This window comes from Ylistrum balloti, unplaced genomic scaffold, assembly GCF_031769215.1.
Source record: "Ylistrum balloti isolate Yb309-2 unplaced genomic scaffold, AGI_CSIRO_Ybal_v1 Utg370320, whole genome shotgun sequence".
Classification (NCBI taxonomy): Eukaryota; Metazoa; Mollusca; class Bivalvia; order Pectinida; family Pectinidae; genus Ylistrum; species Ylistrum balloti.
The window spans coordinates 509,663-532,248 of NW_026782235.1; the positions used below are offsets into that span (position 1 = coordinate 509,663).

A 22,586-nucleotide genomic window follows, 5' to 3' on the forward strand; every position below is an offset into this window, starting at 1 on the left:
GATATTTAAGACCGTGATTAATTATACGGACCATGGAGTTTGGAATGTAAATTTGTATGTCAAGTGCCTGTGTCTGACAATGGTTAATCTGTCTACAGTGACATTACAAATGAAATGAAAGCAGTTCATTGTCAGTAACACATAGCAGGCATCGTGACGTGTTGTATAACTGTACTTTAAAACATGGACACCCTCACATACATTCAACAATGGTCACGTCACGAACCACAGGAAAGCAATAACGAGTTGACAAGTTTTTAAAATGTGAATTTTGAGAAATTGACCAACAGTTGGTGTTATGTTATCGAAACATTGAGATTTTACATGAATTTCGTAAAAATTCTAAAATCTATATTCTATTTCATCGAAAGAGCCTCTCGCGTGTAAATCTCGCGCTCTAGTGATAAAAGACTTTCTTGACAATGTATAACATATATGTGTATCAAATCATGAATCTTACCTTCTTCTGGGGTTCCGCCCTGTTCCGACTCCCCCGGAATTTCTTGCTCGAGGGAAAGCTCCTAGCTGTAGCATCCGAATCAATATCCGTAATACAGGGAGAAGGGGAAGGACAAGCACTACCCGGGAGGGACCGGGGAGAGGGGATCACTTCTCCCGTCCCTGGGGAACTGACAGATGTTGAGGCAGAATTTGCCCGGGATTTCAAATAATTTAAGGTTGTCGATTTCACATCACTGATTTCCGATGACGATTTGAGAATAGATAACTCGACGCCTGATTTAACTCGCGGTGAGAGACGATCGTCCATGACTAACGCTGAACCCAATCTGTTTACATCTTGTACAACACCTGTTTTCCATTTCACAGACGATGTCGATTTCGTCGATATATCAGACGTATCAGAACTTTTCCTGCTTAAATTATTAAAACCTTTCAATTTTTTAGGAGATTTGAATGTATCCAATTTCGGAGGAGAGCTCGTGCGTAACCTATAAATATCCCCACTTGTTACTGTTACACTTCGAATTTCGGACATCATGTTGATAGCCGGGTAGTGACCACCATCATAATTGGCCGCATCTGTATATATCCTCTTCTTTGTCCTTGTGTTACATAGAAATACACTAAGATGACCACTGTCCATCCATTTTACCTGTTACTCCAATGAAAGGCTTTTCATGTTTGTAAAAAAGAAACCCAGACAAGCCAGGTATAAGTTGGTGTTTACACGCTAACACCAGTGGTACACTGACACTTTGACCATCGCGCCAAATGTTACAAAGTGATGGTGTGATGGTCAATACTCAGACTAGCCCCCTAGGGAGTTACAAGCTCCAGTATACACATACGAACGGGGCTGAAATGTGATAGGACCATGTGTCATTAACCACTGCACTGACCCGTCGATAAAGTTTCCCCACCACGTACTGGTGTACTAAAACTGACATCAGCCTGTTGTCATTATCACTGGGTGGAACAGTAACATTACGGGTGTAGAGAGGCTCCTTACGGGGGATCTCAGGTGTGTCAAACAATGTTGTTATTCTATTACGGTAAACAATCGTGGGGCACCAGATGGGGAATACGATAGGATAAAAACTCAATTATCGTCCGAGTTCATATAACCGTAATAAATTCATGTTTAATAGTTTTCAATAAATGAATTTATTTTTTGCTGGTATGGCTTTTATTTTCATAAATTAGTATTTTTCTGAATTATTACGGTGCCATCTAACTATTTCATAAAGATAAAGATTAGGGCACACAGGGGAAATTAAGTGCTGCATAGCAATCGTTCAGTATAAGAGGCACCCAACGGGGTGTTCATATACAACAATAGAAATTTAAAAAATACCTACGGGCGTTTTAAATGAATTGATTTATCAAGCATGTCGAAAAATGATATTTGAATCGATAAAGCTTTAGTATTTTTAAGACGTGTACTTCACAATAACCATAAAACAAATGGTTACAAAGGTAAAAATCAATATATTATTAAATATTTATAACGGGTTGGCAATGTCTTAGGCTTCTAGACGATAAAACAGTTGATGATCATACAACCTGTTCCCATCCGTCCCTTTCTCCAAACACTAGAAACTATTTGGATAAAGAGGGATTTTCTTTAAGACGTTATCAGTAGTTTAGATATATCCCGGATTAACGGCATCGGTTTTACTATGGCATGTCGTGTATATAATAGGCTTACTTCGGCTTTCATAAAATAGTTCAATCGCATACCTGATGTACGGGGAGTCCCGATTTACACAAAATCCTTTATACTGTTTACACTTCTCCAACTTACACCGAAAAGTGTTGTTTAACGGGAATTAAATATACAAGCTTCCAATTGACGCAAAATTCTGTGTGTGTGTGTTTTTTTTTTTTTTAATATGATGAACGGGTGATAATTTACATGAAATCCGCGAGGTTTACAAGAAAACTTGACGCGCGGGGTCTCGGCTTAAACAAGAACATGTTATTCCAAAATCTGATGTGAAAAAAAAAGCAAAAGTATTTTGCTGACATTAAAATTTAAACACCTCTGTCTCAATGTAAACAAAATCTTTACATTGAAACATGATATAGACAATATCGTTTTATATTAATGATCTCACGATATGTCATCTTACAAGGAAACATATGGCTGAAACTGTATAGTATTCTACATTTCAATCTTACATACTGTCTCAACACTACTGGTGTCATCTACAGTCTATGAAGTCTACGATGGATATTAAAAGTGACTCAAGATGAATAATAATAATAAACAGACAAGGAAGAACCAACTGAAGAAAACTGTTTGTCGTGAACCAAATGGGATACGATGCAATGCAGGTATATAAGGAAGTTTCAAGGTTATCTTCAATTGTTTAAAATATACAGCATAGGCAAATAGTCACATATTAATCTATTTATCATGTTTTGTTTGTTTGTTTTTTTTTTTTTTTATTTATTTATTTTGTTTTTCATTTTTATTAAAAAAACGGAGAAGAAGAAATGACATGTACACACTTTTCACTGATGTCAGTTGATAAGCAATGGACATTTATGGAAATTTTCTTCGTCAATCACATTCAAACATGTTCAGCCACATGTAGTGACAACTTCAGAAGAACTAAAGACTTATCTCCCTTTATCTGATGAAACAGCTAGGGTGTTAGTATATCGTATAGCGACTCTCTCTGCTGAAACAATACAAAATAAAACCAGTATACCACGAACTTACAAATATGAAGAAACCCTTTTACAATTCATTAAGGTTTACATGCAATCTGACCGGAAGTGGATACACATTACCAGTAAGCTAGCATCACCTGTGACAGAAACTTGATGTAAACTGACATCACATGCGACAGAAACCTGATTTAAACTGGCAACACCTGAGACAGAAACCTCATTCAAACTGACATCACATGTGACAGAAATCTGATTTAAACTGACATGACCTATGGCAGAAACCCGATTCAAACTGACATCACCTTTGATAGAAGCCTCATTTAAAATTTGATCACCTGTGACAGAAACCCGATTTAATATGACATCACCTGAGACAGAAACCTGATTTTAACTGACAACAGGTGAGACAGAAACCTCATTCAAACTGACATCACGTGAGACAGAAACCTGATTTAACCTGACAACACCTGTGACAGAAACCTGATTTAATATGACACCACATGAGACAGAAACCTTATTTAAACTAGCAACACCTGAGACACAAACCTCATTCAAACTGACATCATCTGCTACAGAAACCTCATTTAAACTGAGATCACATGTGACAGAAACCAGATTTAAACTGACATCACCTGAGACAGAAACCTGATTTAAACTGACATCACGTAAGACAGAAACCTGATTTAATATGACACCACATGGGACAGAAACCTTATTTAAACTAGCAACACCTGAGACACAAACCTCATTAAAACTGACATAATCTGCTACAGAAACCTCATTTAAACTGAGATCACATGTGACAGAAACCTCATTTAAACTGAGATCACATGTGACAGAAACCAGATTTAAACTGACATCACCTGAGACAGAAACCTGATTTAAACTGACATCACGTGAGACAGAAACCTGATTTAACCTGACAACACCTGTGACAAAAACCTGATTTAATATGACACCACATGGGACAGAAACCTTATTTAAACTAGCAACACCTGAGACACAAACCCCATTAAAACTGACATAATCTGCTACAGAAAACTCATTTAAACTGAGATCACATGTGACAGAAACTGAATTTAAATTGACGTGACATGTGACAGAAACCAGATTTAAACTGACATCACCTGAGACAGAAACCTGATTTAAACCGACATCACCCGTGACAGAAACCTTATTTAAACTGGCAAAAACCTGTGACAGAAACCTGATTTAAACTGACATCAACTGTGACAGAAACCTCATTTTACCTGACATCACCTATGACAGAAACCTGATTTAAACTGACATCATCTTTGACAGAAACCTGACTTAACCTGACATCAGTTTATCAAACCTAACATCACCATAGAAGTTACCAATAGGAAAACATGACGTTAGTAAAAAGAATCATTACCGATGACAATAACATTTCCCTTCAGTAATACTTTGTGACTACGTAAATACTGCAAATCGTCCGAGACATAATTCAACGATAAACTTGGAAATATGCAGAAATGACATTTGGTTCACAGTATGTCGATAGTTTATTTTTCAATACCGGAAAGTATTATTTGTTTTACATACGTGTCTGGTAACAAAAACAACAAGAAAATGCCAACATGTGTACCATAGAGACGTGAAATTGAACTGTAGGTAACCCGTCGAAACATTAAGACATGTGAAACACAATGTTTCGAAGAGATATGTATTCGAGTTTCCAATATAAGTCGAAGCTGAGGAAACCACGTGCTGAGGTTTGGGGTCAGTGGGTCGAATAGCGGTACTGACAATGTGAAAGTTGAATGAAAGAGCATTGTGGGAAAAAAACGAAACGTAAATATCGCGTAGTAAATTTACTCACTTCGCCGTGAAACTTTATTCATCAGCTACAAGCAATAACATGTCATTCATATCGCAGTCAACGTATCCGTTTTGTTACTTGGGATTATTCGGTACATTCTGTCAACTTCAAACGCGCCACAACCTGGCGTTTATCAGGCTTTTGTTAAAATACTGCACGCAAAGGTGTTAGGTCAGTGAATTTTGGCGGGTAATTTCTGCATGCTAATTGGTCACATGACGGCCCCGTTTATGCATATGCAAAAAGCTGACGAATTTTAAGCGAATAATTCGCATTAAACGATTCACAAACGTTCAAAATAAATTAAACAAACTAAATGCCACGATGCTGAAAATGTTTATGTGATAATAAGACACTGTTAAGGTTCCATTCAAAAACTTTAGAAGTTGGGCACAGCTAAAAATATCGGTCACTGCTTCGATGTACCGCCATCTTTCTATCTCGGGATCCACAAACATGGCGCGGTTGAGATTTCCCGGTCGTCCTGGATGCAGATTTGATCGTATGGGCGTCCGATACGGCGCCGACGAAGCAAAAAATGTCAACGATCCAACATTGGTTCTTGTGGCTAGCATTCACAGAGGTTTGCGGTTGTTCCGTGAATTGTTTGGAGAGTCAGATGAGGTAAGAAATTGTAACATCGGAACGCTTCGTCAAAATGGCCGCCATCGCGAAAATTCCGATATGGGTTTATAGATTTTTTTGCAGGATTCGTAATATTAACGGCTTGATTGTGCATCAAATTGCGATTCTCGAGTAGAATGGTCTTTAATGTGAATGTGTATACGTGGCAGGTGACACTTTGGTCATGATTTATAGTTATTTTGGGATCTGTCTTTACTTGTTGATCGTCTCTCCTAGCCCAAACACAGACGAGTGAGGTTTTCATTTGTGTTTGTCTATTAATCTCTGACTTGGAAACAGTTTTGAATGCTGCGTCAACATTGCTCACACAAGGAACATAAAAAGATCCATTCAACACCAACCGTTGTTGTTGTCATTTTCAGAAATGGGGGCTTTTGGTATGGATTGAAATCCATCGACCTAGAATAGGACAAGGAAGGAGTCACATTTTTTATTTCATGTCACGTTTGTAGACACTAAACCTGTAAATAACAAACACACTTTCTGATGATTAACAAGCAAAGCAACTACAACTATCTAAGTCAACCTAGTTTGTTGATAGTATAAATGCTATTGATCAGGAAGTTTATGAACGTCAACAGGGTTTGGAGGAATAAATACAATTCTGTTATGCTTTACTAGTTTGTAATCAAGTTCATTTGGGCTACTAGATCAATCTATATCAGGTTAAATTTGTTGACTTTCTATATTCAACAGTTTCAGATATGCAGTAAGGTATGAGGACACGCATTTCTGTTCTTACCAATGGCATGGTAAAATGAAGAAAAAAAAACCCAGTGGCTGTAGATATCCTATTCATACTTAATTTTTATCTCTAGTTGGGCAGTCTGTACCCACAAACTGTCAGTCAAGTTTGAACTTGATATACAAAGGCATTTGCTGCCTTGAGGGACCATTTTCACATGTAACTGTAAGCTAATTGTTGAAATCAGTGCCTTAGGTGTCTTAAAGTCTGTGGCAGAATGTTTGCACTGTTTGTCTGGAAAATTAATACACATCACTTTGATTAAAGATGTGTTGTATAAAAAAAAAAAACCAGATGTTGAAGGTTGAAGTGAACATACAGAATAAACACCTGCCCAGACTGCCCTACATAACACTATCACTGATATCATAGCTGATACAAAACGATAGGTTTTCCTGAAATTGATATCAATTTCTTTCCCATGGAAATCTTTTTTTTTAATGACTTATCTTTATTTTCATGTAATATGCATATGTCATATACATTGTATGACATAATTGTTATAAAACTATTATGACATGTCATCCAGAATGAATTTCTGCCTTGATAATGTGAAGATAAAGTTTGAATTTAATTAAAATCATGCGATGAATAGAATATCACACTTGGATCCATGTCATTCATTACTGATCAATCAAACTTCAAAAATTGAGTCTGTAAAATCATTCATTACATGCTTTAAAACATTAATATTTTTATCATCAACTATTAATACATAAGTGAATAAGAAAATGTTTTCCATTGTATCCTATTTAGAGGGAATTACTCGACGGGTATGAGTTTAGAATTAATGTTTTTGTTGCATCAATTATGCATGATTGAGAAGGAAAGTTTTTTTTCCATGCAGTTAATGATAATTGTCACTCCCATAATATGAAATAAGATGGAGTATAAACACCTACTACTCTACTTATGTGATTGTGTAAACTCTTTCTGTTGTGACTGTAGAGATACTTTTTTAGGTATGAATAGACAGGGCTCTCACACCCCATTTTGGGACTGTGGCCCGGGGCCCTTAGCATTGGGAAAAATAATGGTGTTTTCCTTATAATTGGGAGAACTTGGGGTCTAAATTGGGAAAAAAAGATACTGTTTTGCATTGGGAATGGGGCCGATCAAATCTGGCAGATCAAGAGCCCTGATAGATGAAAATGAGTCAGAAGCACTAAATATGATTCCGTATTTTCAGGCCTAGAAAATTATTGGAATTATTTAGGATACAGTTTTTTAGGCATGTTAATTTCTGTGAAGTAGAGATAATACTTCAATCAGGGAATACTTGTTATCAGATAATGAATGATTTCATGGTATATTACCTAATCATTGGAGAAAAAAATGACCCATCATCGCATTTGGAATTTCCATATGGCTCCTTCAACCATAAATTGGAGGTAAATATTCATTCTTGTTAGACAAATATTGAAATGACATTTGCATCAAGATGTGTGTAAATATTGATATTTTACTGTAAATCTTTTATGAGATATTTATCTATCAACATTTTGCTTTCCTCCACTTCTCCATGCACGCAGCCATGCTGTGACATCTGTTGTTTGCGGGTTTAACATCAAGAAATTGGTCATTAATTTCAAACTTGTCTTGTCTGGAGTTTCCTTATGTGAGGGAAATGAACTTTATTGACATGATGTTGTTTTTAAGCATTTGATACCATTAAAATGTAATTTTGAAATTCATTAATGATTTTTTCCCCCAGATTTTAGTGTGAATGATAAAAGAGAAATTTTCAATCAAGAATGTTTCTCTCAGGTGGTTTCAAAGCTGTTAACAAGTTTATTTTGTCATTTTGCAGGAAGAAGAATTTGAAGGTTTCACTCAAAAAGATGTACAAAAATCAGAAAGGAAGCTTAAGGCCATGCTGGCGCAATCTGAAGACTCGTCGGAAAAAGTCCCATCTGGTAAACCTGTTGGAAAAAGACTTGCTAAAATCAAGGATACCCTGACAGCTGCTGATCGTGGTCGTGGTGTCAGAAAATCTTACACAGAGCTTCTGAAACATGGCATTGTGAAACCCGCTAAGACATCCTTAATGAAACAAGCTAGGGAGGAAACTAAGAAATCACTCAAAATTAAATTGAATGTGAAAAAGGAAAAATCCGCATTAGTGAGTTCAAGTTTTCCTGCGGTAACCCGTAAATCTCTGGACAAAAAAAGTGTAAAGTTTGATTTGACTCCAAAAGGTCAAGGTAAACGAAAATCTGTTGAGGTGGATGTGAAAAAAACTATAGGAGTCAGTGTTAAGCAGAAGAAGGGAAATAAATGCCCTGAAAAGACAGACGAAGAAACTCCACAATATACCAAGAAAAAAGTAAAGGAGAGAGATAAACTGTCTCCAGGTCAGGGATTAAAAGGGGTCAAAGGTCAACAAAACTTGGTCAAACAGTTGCTTCAGAAAGCACGTAAAGGTCAACAGGCAGTTAAAGTGCAGGGAAAGATGAAATCTCCAGTCACTAGCCCCAAAAGCCCTAGGGGTCCATCGCATCCAAAGAAACAGTTTGTTCTACCAACTCAAAGTTCAAGGTCGTCCAGAGTTATTATTCCAAACAAGAGATTTCTAGAACAAGATGATTTTAATCAAATAATGACCAAGAGGTCACGTGTAGAAGAAAGTACATTATCACCAAGAACAGAAACATTTTCTACTTCTACTACTACTACTACTACTAGTACTAGTCCTCGAGTAAAAATACCAGACAAGTCAAAGGTCAAGGCTGAGCAGCTTACATCACCACAGCTGACCAGTCTGTCACAAGGACCAGCCGTCCCACCACTTCCTCCTGGTCATCTATTTGACCCAGTGGAAGGTACGTGTGTGATCTGGTACAGAGGTAAACAATGATTGTTTATAAGTGTATGCTGATAGATTTCCATATATTCTAACCAGAACAAAAAATCCAGAATTTTTCCATGTTTCTAGGCAAGACATTTTCTAGTATATATTCCAATGTCTTACCATGATAGTCATTTATTATAAATTCAATCTGTTTCAGCAGGACAGACTCTGTCGCTGTATGACCAACCATTAATAGTTGAAGGAAAACGAGCCAGAAAGCCCAGTCTGAAGGTCCGCATTAAACTCACGGACGAACGCATCCAAGCCTTCCAAGTGAAATCGTTTGAGAAAAAACTTCAGGCACGTAAAAATATTGAGGCTGAGAAAGCTGCAGTAGGAAGCATGGCTGGGTCTAAGAAAGTACATCTCACGCCATCAAAGCTGGCAGTGACTGTAACATCTCCATCAAAACTACCAACATCTCCAATATTTGCTCCACCAAAATTTGGTGTTTCTGGAAAAAGTGCTTTGTCAGAAAGACAGAGGCTGGAAGCACTGGAAAAAGAGGCACTGGCCACGCGTCGCAAAGGACACAACATCTTAAGGAAGGCCAAACTCCAGCTGAGTCGATCTGCCCTCAACAGGTCCAAGGCAGACTTTGCTCGAACTCTCAAGAAGGTTAGCACATATATAAAATGAAGCCAAAAACACATTATGATGTAAATCATGGAGTTGAAAGTTCAATATTTTGTATTAGATCAATGTTCAATAGCCAAAAGATTTTAACAGGATTTAACATTTTGGTGTTTATTAGAATTGTGACTTCTGTGTAATAAAAACAAATCCATAGCTAACTGACAAGGCTAGTTTTCTGTTAATTACAAATAACTTAAAATGAAATCAGTCAGCAGAAAGCCAAGGTTTTATGGATAGTGTTCGTAGTCCACTACACAAAAGTTTATCTACCAGGCTTCAGATAATGCGTAACACACAGAGGTATTATGTAAGTTAGGTCATGTCTGTTTTTACCTTGATTTCTTAATTTTGTTTTCACTTATTTTTCCGCAATCTGTCACCTGCAGGAAATAAAAATGGAAGCAAAGCTGGAGAAAATGAGGCTGAAGCAAGGTTCTGCTATTGGGGGTTTCAGCAAGCTGTCTGGCTATTCAACATTTGCAGGTGTAGCAAAGAGCTACATGGATGCCAAAGATGAACAACCAGGGCCAGAGGGGCATGAAACAGAGTCAGGTAAGTGGTAAAGGTAAAACTCTGCTCCAGGGAGTAAGGGGATGGGGTCAGAGTTAAGCCCCTTTTACTGACTGCTCCAGGGAGTAAGGGGGTGGGGTCAGAGTTAAGCCCCTTTTACTGACTGCTCCAGGGAGTAAGGGGGTGGGGTCAGAGTTAAGCCCCTTTTACTGAAAGCCCAGTTTAGGAACTGGAAGATGGGCAGGTAAGTGGAAGGATGAATCCTAGCCAAAGGGACAAGGAGGGGGAGGGCAGATTGGCAGAGTGAGGAAAGTGGTAAGATAAACCACAACCAAAGGGACTAGGAGGGTGGCAAGAGGACAGAGTGAGGTAGGTGGTAAGGTAAGCCACAACCAAAGGGACTAGGAGGGTGGCAACAGGACAGAGTGAGGTAGGTGGTAAGGTAAGCCACAACCAAAGGGACTAGGAGGGTGGCAACAGGACAGAGTGAGGTAGGTGGTAAGGTAAGCCATAGCTCCATTATTATTGAGGGCAGAGTTTAGGAGGAACTTGAGCCCCAGGGACTGGTGGAAGGGTGTGGGATGGGAACAGAGACCAAGTAAGGCAGAGTCCGATAGATAGGACAGTTGACAAGTAGGGAAGTGACGAGAATTACTCTTGCTCTACAGATTAGTGGATGGGATGGATATTTGTTCTGGTTTTGTCCCATAGAGACGGTTTTTGTTAAGGTAAATGAAAAAGGAAAAACGATGTAATGAGAAAGTTGTATTAAATTTTTTTTCCAATGGCAAGACTTGAAATACTTGTTTACCTAAACATGATGTTGTATTTAAACATCGGTAGGAGAGAAAATTAGAGGGAGAGAATAATTACAATGTTGAAACTTTGGATTTTAGAATCTTGATGGGATTAAAACAAATTTACTGTTATGCTTGTAAAGGCAGATATCCTGTTTTTGATATCTAAATAGACGAATGTCTTATTTTTCTACCAGGAATGTTGGACACTTCACAAGAGGGCGTGGTTTGTGCAGTGTGTAAGGATTCCAATCTTCCTCCGGTGCGACGTCGGAACTACTACGGTGTCCCTTGCTGTGATGGTTGTCGAAGGTTTTACAGAGTTCATATGAAACGTGTTAAAGAGAAAGAGTTTTTCTGCAACGGTAAAAAAGAATCTTTTATGATAGATCTGTATTTTGTCTAATTAGAAAGCTATGCATTTATACATAAAACATGAGGGTTGAGCTTAAGAAAACCTAAATTTAAATCTCTGTGTGATATGTGTAGAGAAATGAAACTGAAGTATATAATCTGTAAACACCACTTGCAATAAAAGAAAAATGAAATAAATTTCATGTGCATTACCAAGCTGCTGGGAATATTTTTATTCTTTACATCCAATATATCTAGCAGAGAGTGATTATTCTGAACATTGTATTGATGGACCAGAGAAGTAGAAAACGTTTTTAATGGCTTAAGTTAGGCTCACCTGGACTTTTTCCGAGGAGAAAGGCTAAAGGTGTGGTTATAGGTCTGGGTATATGAGACAGATTCAACAGGAAACTGTAAAACACATCTGATACTGTTTAATATCCTCTATTGTCACGATCAAATTTCCACTTGTGACGTCAGTTATTCTGGAATTTAATAGAAAACTGAAACTGTCGCCTACTGTTTGATAAGTTATTCTAAAATGTCTGCTAATATAATCTTCTTATAACAACAGTCTTATTTGGTGAAAGAATTCATATTGTTAAATGTTGGTTTTGCTGGGGCTTGCCTTTCTTTCAGTTTCATTCATAGTTATCCCGACCTAAAACATTTGGCCTGAAGTATTCTGATTAGCAGGAGAAGACTATTGTTATAGTGTCAGTGTATATTTGATTTCATGTGTTATTGTAGGAAACTGTAGCACGGATATACGACGATGCGTTTTTTGTCGATATCTGCGATGCCAGGAAGTGTTCCCTGCAGAGGACAAACTCAAACCATTGAAGGAATCACCAACAAAGAAAGTTGTCCCTGAAGACTCGATGGAGGACACAGGTAACTAACACAATGGACAGAAGATTCTTGTGTTTTTGATTCTCAATACTAATGGGAAATTACTGTTATATAATCTTGAAAGAATTCAGATGTAACAACCTGTATATGACTGTCACTATCCTGTGTGGACATTTTATATTTTGTTTTAAACTACACACCTCACCTAAAATATCTGGTAGAGAACTACATACCTCACATAAGACATTTCATATATAGCTACACACCTTTCCTAAGATATTTCGTATGGAACTACACACCACATATAAGATATTTTGTTATAGAAGCTACACATCTCACAAAGATGTTTCATATAGAACTACACACCTTGCCTATGATATTTCGTATAAAAGTACACACCTTGCCTGAGATATTTCGTATAGAAATGCACACCTCACTGAAAATATTTTGTATAGAACCACTCACACCGAAAATATTTTGTATATAGCTACACATCTTGCCTAGGATATTTCATATAGAGCTACACACCTCACATAAGATATTTCTTATAGAACTACACACCTCACAGAAGATATTTCGTATAGAACTTCACACCTCACAGAAGATATTTTGTAAAGAACCACTCACCTCACCTGAAATATTTTGTATATAGCTACACATCTTGCCTAGGATATTTCATATAGAACTACACACCTCACATAAGATATTTCTTATAGAACTTCACACCTCACAGAAGATATTTCTTATAGAACTACACACCTCACATAAGATATTTCTTATAGAACTACACACCTCACATAAGATATTTCTTATAGAACTTCACACCTCACAGAAGATATTTTGTATATAGCTACACACCTCACAGAAGATATTTCGTATATAGCTACACACCTCACATAAGATATTTCTTATAGAACTTCACACCTCACAGAAGATATTTTGTATATAGCTACACACATCACAGAAGATATTTTGTATAGAACTTCACACCTCACAGATGATATTTCGTATATAGCTACACACCTCACATAAGATATTTCTTATAGAACTTCACACCTCTCAGAAGATATTTCGTATATAGCTACACACCTCTCAGAAGATATTTCGTATATAGCTACACACCTAACATAAGATATTTCTTATAGAACTTCACACCTCACAGAAGATATTTCGTATATAGCTACACACCTCACAGAAGATATTTCGTATATAGCTACACACCTCACAGAAGATATTTTGTAAAGAACCACTCACCTCACCTGAAATATTTTGTATATAGCTACACATCTTCCTAGGATATTTATATAGAACTACACACCTCACATAAGATATTTCTTCACACCTCACAGAAGATATTTTGTATATAGCTACACACCTCACAGAAGATATTTCGTATATAGCTACACACCTCACAGAAGATATTTCGTATAGAACTTCACACCTCACAGAAGATATTTCGTATATAGCTACACACCTCACATAAGATATTTCTTATAGAACTTCACACCTCACAGAAGATATTTCGTATATAGCTACACACCTCACATAAGATATTTCTTATAGAACTTCACACCTCACAGAAGATATTTCGTATATAGCTACACACCTCACAAAAGATATTTCGTATATAGCTACACACCTCACAGAAGATATTTTGTAAAGAACCACTCACCTCACCTGAAATATTTTGTATATAGCTACACATCTTGCCTAGGATATTTCATATAGAACTACACACCTCACATAAGATATTTCTTATAGAACTTCACACCTCTCAGAAGACATTTTGTATATAGCTACACACCTCTCAGAAGATATTTCGTATATAGCTACACACCTCACATAAGATATTTCTTACAGAACTTCACACCTCACAGAAGATATTTCTTATAGAACTTAACACCTCACAGAAGATATTTCTTATAGAACTACACACCTCACATAAGATATTTCTTATAGAACTTTACACCTCACATAAGATATTTCTTATAGAACTTCACAACTCACAGAAGATATTTCTTATAGAACTTCACACCTCACAGAAGATATTTTGTATAGAACCAGTCACCTCACATAGATGTTTCATATCAAATTACACATCTTGCCTATGATATTTTGTATAAAACTACACACTCACATGAGATAATTTGTACAGAAATACATTCCTCACCTAAGATATTTTGCTGTTTTTGTTACAGAGGGCCTAATGTCGCCACCAAGAACGATACCTGTGACTGTACAGACTCCAGGTGAATCAGAGGAAGGTACATCAACAGCAGTGGGCCCCATAACTAGCTCACCAGAGAGTGTTGCCTCATCACCAGCATCTGAGGGACGTGGGCCCCGCATCAAGCATGTGTGTAGGAAAGCAGCTGTTGTATTAGGGAAACCGGTGGCCAAGTTCCCTCAGACCCCTCCACAGTCATCCCTGGAGATCACCCTAAGTGCCTTACCCCGAGGAGAGAAAGTCAAACTGTGGAAAAAAGAGGAGGAAACAAAAGCTGGTACGTTACATGTAATTGTGTCTTTTTTATATTAAATGGAGTCTCCCTGTATGGTTTGAATGGACTTAGTGAAAAAAATGAAAAAAAAATTAAAAAAAAAGAGGCGACATCGAGTCCTAACAAGACTGTTAGTTAGTTATCAACAAGATTTATCTAACCATATTTTGCATCCTGAACATCATATTAAAAGATGATGTTTCCCCTGTGATAATAATTACTTATTTTATGTTTGTAGGATTGTCCGATGATGAACGACCACTAGATGAGATTATACAGCAATCAGAAGACAATGTTTGTACAGTTAAGAGATCTCCACATAAGTCTCCAGCCTTAGGTCGATTGATCCCAGGGTCTCGTGGCAGACTTACTGTCCGTAGACGAAAACTTAGATGTAAGAAGTGCCCTGGGTGTCTCGCTAAGGATTGTGGCAAGTGTATCTATTGTCAGTAAGTAAAACACAACATTTACAATTTTATTTTATTTTTTACGTTGAGATGCTTTATGGAATGATATTTTTTCATTTGGAATATGACAACAGGAAAGCCTTTTCCTGAAAGAAATCCCATATAGAATAAAGCTAGAATTATGAAATATATGCTCAGCATGACTTAGGTCGTCAGTTCCTCAAAATAATTAGACAATGATCAGAAATATGTGTTTGCCTGACTGTGACCCCTATATGTAATCAACATCTTGATTTTTGGTCATTTAAGTCTTCACAGGTCTAGGTTTAAATGTCATGGTTTTGATTCAGGGACAAGCCTAAATTTGGAGGTCGTGGAGTCATGAAGCAGGCTTGTGTGTGAGTACAACTTTTATTGGATATATATTGAAGTTTGATGAAATGAAAATATTGTCCAGAGCTGGCTACAAGCACTGTACATAGAAACTTTCAACACAGCCAAAGTCTCGCCCATTTTGCCCTTTTGTCAAAAGATGAAAATAACATGGCAGCCAAGCTTCAACATTTAAGCTGTATAGTGTGTTATGCCTTTAGTGTGAATATAACACTGGACAAATATTTTGGTGGAAGGGCAAAAATAACAGCAGAACAAATCTGTAGGGAAAAGGACTATACAGAAATCAGATTTACATTTAGTCCATCTCTTCCTTCTTGCATTTGAAAGCTTCTCTCTGAAATTGAGCATCTTAGATTTATTTTGAGTGTCCATGGTTACTTACATAAACAAGTGTTCAAGCAATTTACCCCATCTATAATGTTTAACAAGACATGGATAAAATGGTGAATGTTATATAAATATCCTGGACGTATATATTCTGATGTCATGTAAATTAGAGTATAGACTTCTGTTTGACCGTTTGTCAGTTATAAGAGAAATATCAATTAAAAAATTGTATAGATAATGATTTGATAAAGATAGCTTGTAATTATTAACATTATAAAAATTGGGGCCAGACAGGCCTGTTATTGGTTGTTTAGGTTAGATGTAGTAGGATTTATACGTCACTCTTTGGAGGACAGCTCCAGTTAGTGGAAAAAGGAATGTATTCATGCCTGTTTTAGTCATGTATTCATTATAGAATTATGGACGATATGTAATTACGTAAATTGTTCTTGCTTGATAGAGACAGGAAATGCTCATTTCCACGATACTCACGGGCAGCCACTGCAGCCTTCATTAAACCAAAGGATCCACCTCCAGAGGGGGAGTCATGTGACCAGGGATGTGACACATCAATGGAGATATCAGAACCATCTGATCCTTCCCAGAATTCCACAGGATGTAGTAATATCAATCCAAATAACAAGAATGGAAACGGAACAAGCTCCAGCATGAACCTGATCAGAAGGATGGTGCTGCAGAGTCAGGGAAATGCTCGTCCTGAAGCAGGAGTTAAACATGCGGGAGAATCAGAAGCAGGAATAAGAACCCCGGCAAATATCAGTAGACAACTACTGCCTCACTTTAGTGGAGGCTTATCTCGGGAAAACTTGTCACAAAAATCTGGACGTCAAAGCCCTTTGGTGCCACCATATCGTTCTGGAGATCCTCAAAAGAAGCCGGGGCTCGGAGTTTTGTCACCGAAGAAAATGCCGAAAGGAAAGGATCGGGTATGTCTTGATGAAGATTAGAATTTATCACAGTGTAAACCAACACAAAGATCTGTTGTAAATCACTTAATCACTCCCACTAAGTTTTGATGGATTAAAAATTGAGATAAAAATTGTTGAAAGAAAATTTTTATTATTTTTTTTGTCTTAGTCAGTATATGGTGCCAAAATTTTTGAATTTAAAAGAAAATTTTAAAAGCAATTTTTACCAAACTAATTTCAGTGATCAGCAACAAAATTTAAATGTTGTAAGAAAGTGATGTACATTTGTATATTTTGCTTGGCCTGAATATGAAGCCGATTGCTCACTGGTCTAAACAATAGTAAATTTCACAAACCTTACATTTGACTTTAAAAATCTATAGAGATGTAGGAGTAGTTTATAATATTTAATAATTATCTTGTTTCTGTTAACGTTGGTGAAAATAAGATTTATCACAAACTGTTACATTTTTGCTAATGTTGTTTGCCATGAGCTTTAAAGTTATTAATATTGCTTGTTGTAGAATTTGACAGTGTTGCGATCAGAGCACTGTGTTCTCCAGCCACTGGCATCCACTCTGAGACACTGGCCAGCACTCGGTGCTCACGGTAACTATCGAATCAAGGCAGAATTTAAGGTAAGAGAAATAAAGAGTAATCCTTTCTTTGAGTAGAAATGTTTTGTCGCCAGGAACTGGTATTTTGGAGTTTTAGGGATTAATTAAGAATTTGGTGAGTGAGAATACTTACCAATGTTTAAATCTTTTACTGTTTAAAGCTGAACTGTAGTAGGTACATAAATTAGAAATAAATGCAGTTCCGGTAAGTCTAGAATATCACATATATGTTACATTTGGGATGGGAATACATGCTTATTCAGTCACAGACATTTTTTATCACAGGAAGAATGGGACAAGTTTAGAGAGTCATGAAAATAAATTCCTTCATAAGGCAACGAAAGGATGGATGGAACATTGGGTAACAGGATGAGGTTGAAAGTCTTCTTAGTAAAAGTGATATTGTGTGTAACAGATATAGCAGGGAGAGGTAAGGAGAAATTATTCATGCATGAGTGACAGATATTTTTTCTTCTTATAGGAGAACTACGATATTGATAAGGCCTGGCTGTCTGGTGTCCCATTGACTATGTCAGGGCCTCTTTGTGTCCGCACAATCTGTTACCTGTGTGGTAGTGCTGGTAAATTTGATGTAAGTATAGAATATACCTTCCAAATATTTATCGTATATATTTGATTTTATATGTCAAGTCTTGTGTAAATTTCCAGTCGCTCCAAGATAGTTATCTTCTGTGTGTTGATAAAGTAGAATTAACATTGGACAAACATCCAGATTACAACAATCTTACATCTTCTGCAGTGATCTGAATCCTTTTGATTGATACTGAATTCTCTTATGGATGGCTTAATTTTTATTTGAAAACAAATTTAAACTGAATGTATTTCCTTGCGTTCTTGCAAAATAATATGTATTACAACACCTGAAACTTTGAAAATTATGTTTGGTATCTGTATTTTGAATTAAAGCAGAATCATTGACACCTTTGAAGCCCTCCTCCATTTCCAAGACAAACAAAGCTGCTTTATAATTCTTTAATTGTGACTTTGTTTTCAGTTTGTGTTCTGTAATGTCTGTTGTGAACCGTTCCATGAGTTTTGTCTGGACGAGGATGAACGTCCGACAGAAGATAATCGAGAAAACTGGTGCTGCCATCGTTGTCAATTCTGCCATGTGTGTGGGGAACAGTATAATGTAAGTTGTCTCCCTTGAACATTATCGAAAGACTTGAAGTAAATTTGATGTTTGAGGTATTGATATGCACGTGACAGAATTCAATGAAGAAAGAGTATGAGAAGTTTATCACACCTGTATAATTCTGAAAAATAAACTAACTAAATTTTCCAAAATTATTTATGATCAACGAGAGTAAAAACATACATGGTAGAACTACCGATACAGAAATAAATGGAATAACTGTTTCAGAATCCTTGAAATTTTCATCTGTTTGTTACATATAGGAACTGTGGACCAAATTTTCATTGACGTTGATATTTGGAGTAATCCATGATGGTGATTGGTTTTATTACGAACATGTTTTATTACGAACATGTTTTATATTTTGTAATGTACAGCTCCTGCGTTGTGATAAGTGTCAGAATACATACCATCCCGAGTGCCTTGGACCAAACTATCCCACAAAACCCTCCAAGAAAAAGAAGATCTGGGTATGTACTTTATGTGTAGATATTAAGACTGGTTCTGATATTTAACTAAATACTGTTACACTGAACAGGTATGTGAATGGGAAAATTTGACTCATAAATGTCATCAGAAAAATCTGAGGTTTATATAAGGTATAAATTTGGCTCAAATTGAAGTTTTCCGAGATAGTGAATACTGATTCATTTGAGTTGAATGTAAGCAGTTGGAAAATATTGACTTGTTGGAGTTGAGTGTAAAGCAGTTGGGGAAATATTGACTCATTGGAGTTGAATGTAAAGCAGTTGGGGAAATATTGACTCATTGGAGTTTAATGTAAAGCAGTCTGGAAATATTGAGTCATTGGAATTTAATGTAAAGCAGTCGGAAAATATTGGCTCAATGGAGTTTAATGTAAAGCAGTTGGAAAATATTGACTCGTTGGAGTTTAATGTAAAGCAGTTGGTAAATATTGACTCGTTGGAGTTTAATGTAAAGCAGTATGATTCTCTCATTCTTGACAGTTTAGGAGAAGAAAAAGTTTTTAATTTGTTATTTTGGAACAGTATGCAAATGAGCAATTCTTGTAATTAACATGTGATTTAATGCTTCATATCACAGGTGTGTACCAAATGCGTTCGCTGTAAGAGCTGTGGGTCCACTACACCAGGAAATGCTGGACATGCCACATGGACCTATGACTTCCAGCTGTGTTACGAGTGTGGTAAACTAATGGACAAAGGTCAGTCTCTTACTTTCAGCTGAGACTGATTTTCTTATCAGCTAGCTTAGTATCTGTTTCTTCTGTGCCTATCTGTCTGCTGTTGTCTGATTTTAAAACATTGTGCTTCCATGCTTCAGTTTTGCTAGACATATTTGCCTTATTTCATTACATTGGTCTGTTAATTTACAACAAAATATGTCAGTGGCTCAGTTTCCTGCCTATTATTACTAAGCAAATTAACAATTAAATTCTATGTGTGATACCCCTAAATAGATGTTTTACTGGAATAGTCCTAAACATAACCTGGAGTCCTGGGATGGTATAGATGTTTTACTGGAATAGTCCTAAACATAATCTGGAGTCCTGGGGAGGTATAGAAGTGTCACTGGAATAGTCCTTAACATAACCTGGAGTCCTGGGGAGGTATAGAAATGTCACTGGAATAGTCCTAAACATAACCTGGAGTCCTGGGGTGATATAGATGTTTTACTGGAATAGTCCTCAACAAAACCTGGAGTCCTGGGGTGATATAGATGTTTTACTGGAATAGTCCTCAACAAAACCTGGAGTCCTGGGGTGATATAGATGTTTTACTGGAATAGTCCTCAACAAAACCTGGAGTCCTGGGGAGGTATAGATATGTCACTGGAATAGTCCTAAACATAACCATTGTGCTTCCATGCTTCAGTTTTCCTAGACATATTTGCCTTATTTCATTACATTGGTCTGTTAATTTACAACAAAATATGTCAGTGGCTCAGTTTCCTGCCTATTACTACTAAGCAAATTAACAATTAAATTCTATGTGTGATACCCCTAAATAGATATGTCACTGGAATAGTCCTAAACATAACCTGGAGTCCTGGGGAGGTATAGAAATGTCACTGGAATAGTCCTAAACATAACCTGGAGTCCTGGGGAGGTATAGATGTTTTACTGGAATAGTCCTCAACATAACCTGGAGTCCTGGGATGGTATAGATGTTTTACTGGAATAGTCCTAAACATAACCTGGAGTCCTGGGGAGGTATAGAAATGTCACTGGAATAGTCCTTAACATAACCTGGAGTCCTGGGGAGGTATAGAAATGTCACTGGAATAGTCCTTAACATAACCTGGAGTCCTGGGGAGGTATAGAAATGTCACTGGAATAGTCCTAAACATAACCTGGAGTCCTGGGGTGATATAGATGTTTTACTGGAATAGTCCTCAACAAAACCTGGAGTCCTGGGGTGATATAGATGTTTTACTGGAATAGTCCTCAACAAAACCTGGAGTCCTGGGGAGATATAGATGTTTTACTGGAATAGTCCTCAACAAAACCTGGAGTCCTGGGGTGATATAGATGTTTTACTGGAATAGTCCTCAACAAAACCTGGAGTCCTGGGGAGATATAGATGTGTTACTGGAATAGTCCTAAACATAACCTGGAGTCCTGGGGTGGTATAGATGTTTTACTGGAATAGTCCTCAACATAACCTGGAGTCCTGGGGTGGTATAGATGTGTTACTGGAATAGTCCTAAACAAAATCTTGGGTCCTGGGGAGGTATAGATGTGTTACTGGAATAGTCCTTAACATAACCCGGAGTCCTGGGGAGGTATAGAAATGTCACTGGAATAGTCCTAAACATAACCTGGAGTCCTGGGGAGGTATAGAAATGTCACTGGAATAGTCCTAAACATAACCTGGAGTCCTGGGGAGGTATAGAAATGTCACTGGAATAGTCCTAAACATAACCTGGAGTCCTGGGGAGGTATAGAAATGTCACTGGAATAGTCCTAAACATAACCTGGAGTCCTGGGGAGGTATAGAAATGTCACTGGAATAGTCCTTAACATGTCCTGGGGAGGTATAGAAATGTCACTGGAATAGTCCTAAACATAACCTGGAGTCCTGGGGAGGTATAGAAATGTCACTGGAATAGTCCTAAACATAACCTGGAGTCCTGGGGAGGTATAGAAATGTCACTGGAATAGTCCTAAACATAACCTGGAGTCCTGGGGTGGTATAGATGTGTTACTGGAATAGTCCTAAACAAAATCTTGGGTCCTGGGGTGGTATAATTGTTTTACTGGAATAGTCCTTAACATAACCTGGAGACTTAGGTTGGTATAGAGGTTCTTGTGGAATAACCCTTACTTAGTATTTCCCTCTAAACTTGAGTCACATTACCTGTTTACTCCTATAGAGGAACTTTGTATGGATTCATTCACATACAAGGCATCCATAAAATATATTAGTCTTATGTAGTACTCATCAGATCAGTTATTTACCATTGTTTCTGTTAAATTTTTATTGTTCAGTATTCTAAGTCTCTGACATAAATAAAGTAAGTATAAGTAACAGTTGTATTGTTAAACAGTTGACTCAGTTGATAAGTTAATTCATTAGCTTATGTTGTAAGTATGTTTGATGTTGGTTTACCAGGAAACTTTTGCCCGATGTGTCACAAGTGTTACTCTGATGACGACTGGGAGTCAAAGATGGTTCAGTGTGTGACGTGCGAAAGCTGGGTACACGCAAAGTGTGAAGGACTGAACGGTAACGTACTTATATTATTAAGGACATTTACATGAAGGACTTCTGAATGGAAGTCTGGATTAATATACCTGTCTCATTTACTCTGTCTAAAAGCCTATTCATCACACTTAAACTGGAGATTGTGTTTAGGTCCGGAATATTTCTCAATCAATAGTGCTTTCATAATATC

At 37.1% G+C, this 22,586-nt stretch overlaps 2 protein-coding genes across 2 annotated transcripts in view; one reads left to right on the forward strand and one right to left on the reverse strand.

Annotated features, from left to right (window-relative positions):
• Positions 1–1,105, reverse strand: part of LOC132553336 (dixin-like) — a 42,562-nt gene extending 41,457 nt beyond the window's left edge. The window contains exon 1 of the mRNA XM_060217569.1: positions 461–1,105. Coding sequence (XP_060073552.1) covers positions 461–1,105 — 645 coding nt within the window. The remainder of the gene's footprint in view (positions 1–460) is intronic.
• Positions 1,106–5,440: 4,335 nt separating this feature from the next.
• LOC132553337 (uncharacterized) overlaps positions 5,441–22,586 on the forward strand; it is a 46,378-nt gene continuing 29,232 nt past the window's right edge. Inside the window, exons 1-16 of the mRNA XM_060217570.1 lie at positions 5,441–5,608; positions 8,185–9,196; positions 9,383–9,843; positions 10,248–10,413; positions 11,366–11,533; positions 12,273–12,416; positions 14,573–14,878; positions 15,114–15,324; positions 15,633–15,680; positions 16,466–16,952; positions 17,459–17,572; positions 18,033–18,143; positions 18,567–18,704; positions 19,085–19,177; positions 19,773–19,893; positions 22,304–22,417. Of these exons, the coding sequence (XP_060073553.1) occupies positions 5,441–5,608; positions 8,185–9,196; positions 9,383–9,843; positions 10,248–10,413; positions 11,366–11,533; positions 12,273–12,416; positions 14,573–14,878; positions 15,114–15,324; positions 15,633–15,680; positions 16,466–16,952; positions 17,459–17,572; positions 18,033–18,143; positions 18,567–18,704; positions 19,085–19,177; positions 19,773–19,893; positions 22,304–22,417 (3,862 nt within the window). The remainder of the gene's footprint in view (positions 5,609–8,184; positions 9,197–9,382; positions 9,844–10,247; positions 10,414–11,365; positions 11,534–12,272; positions 12,417–14,572; positions 14,879–15,113; positions 15,325–15,632; positions 15,681–16,465; positions 16,953–17,458; positions 17,573–18,032; positions 18,144–18,566; positions 18,705–19,084; positions 19,178–19,772; positions 19,894–22,303; positions 22,418–22,586) is intronic.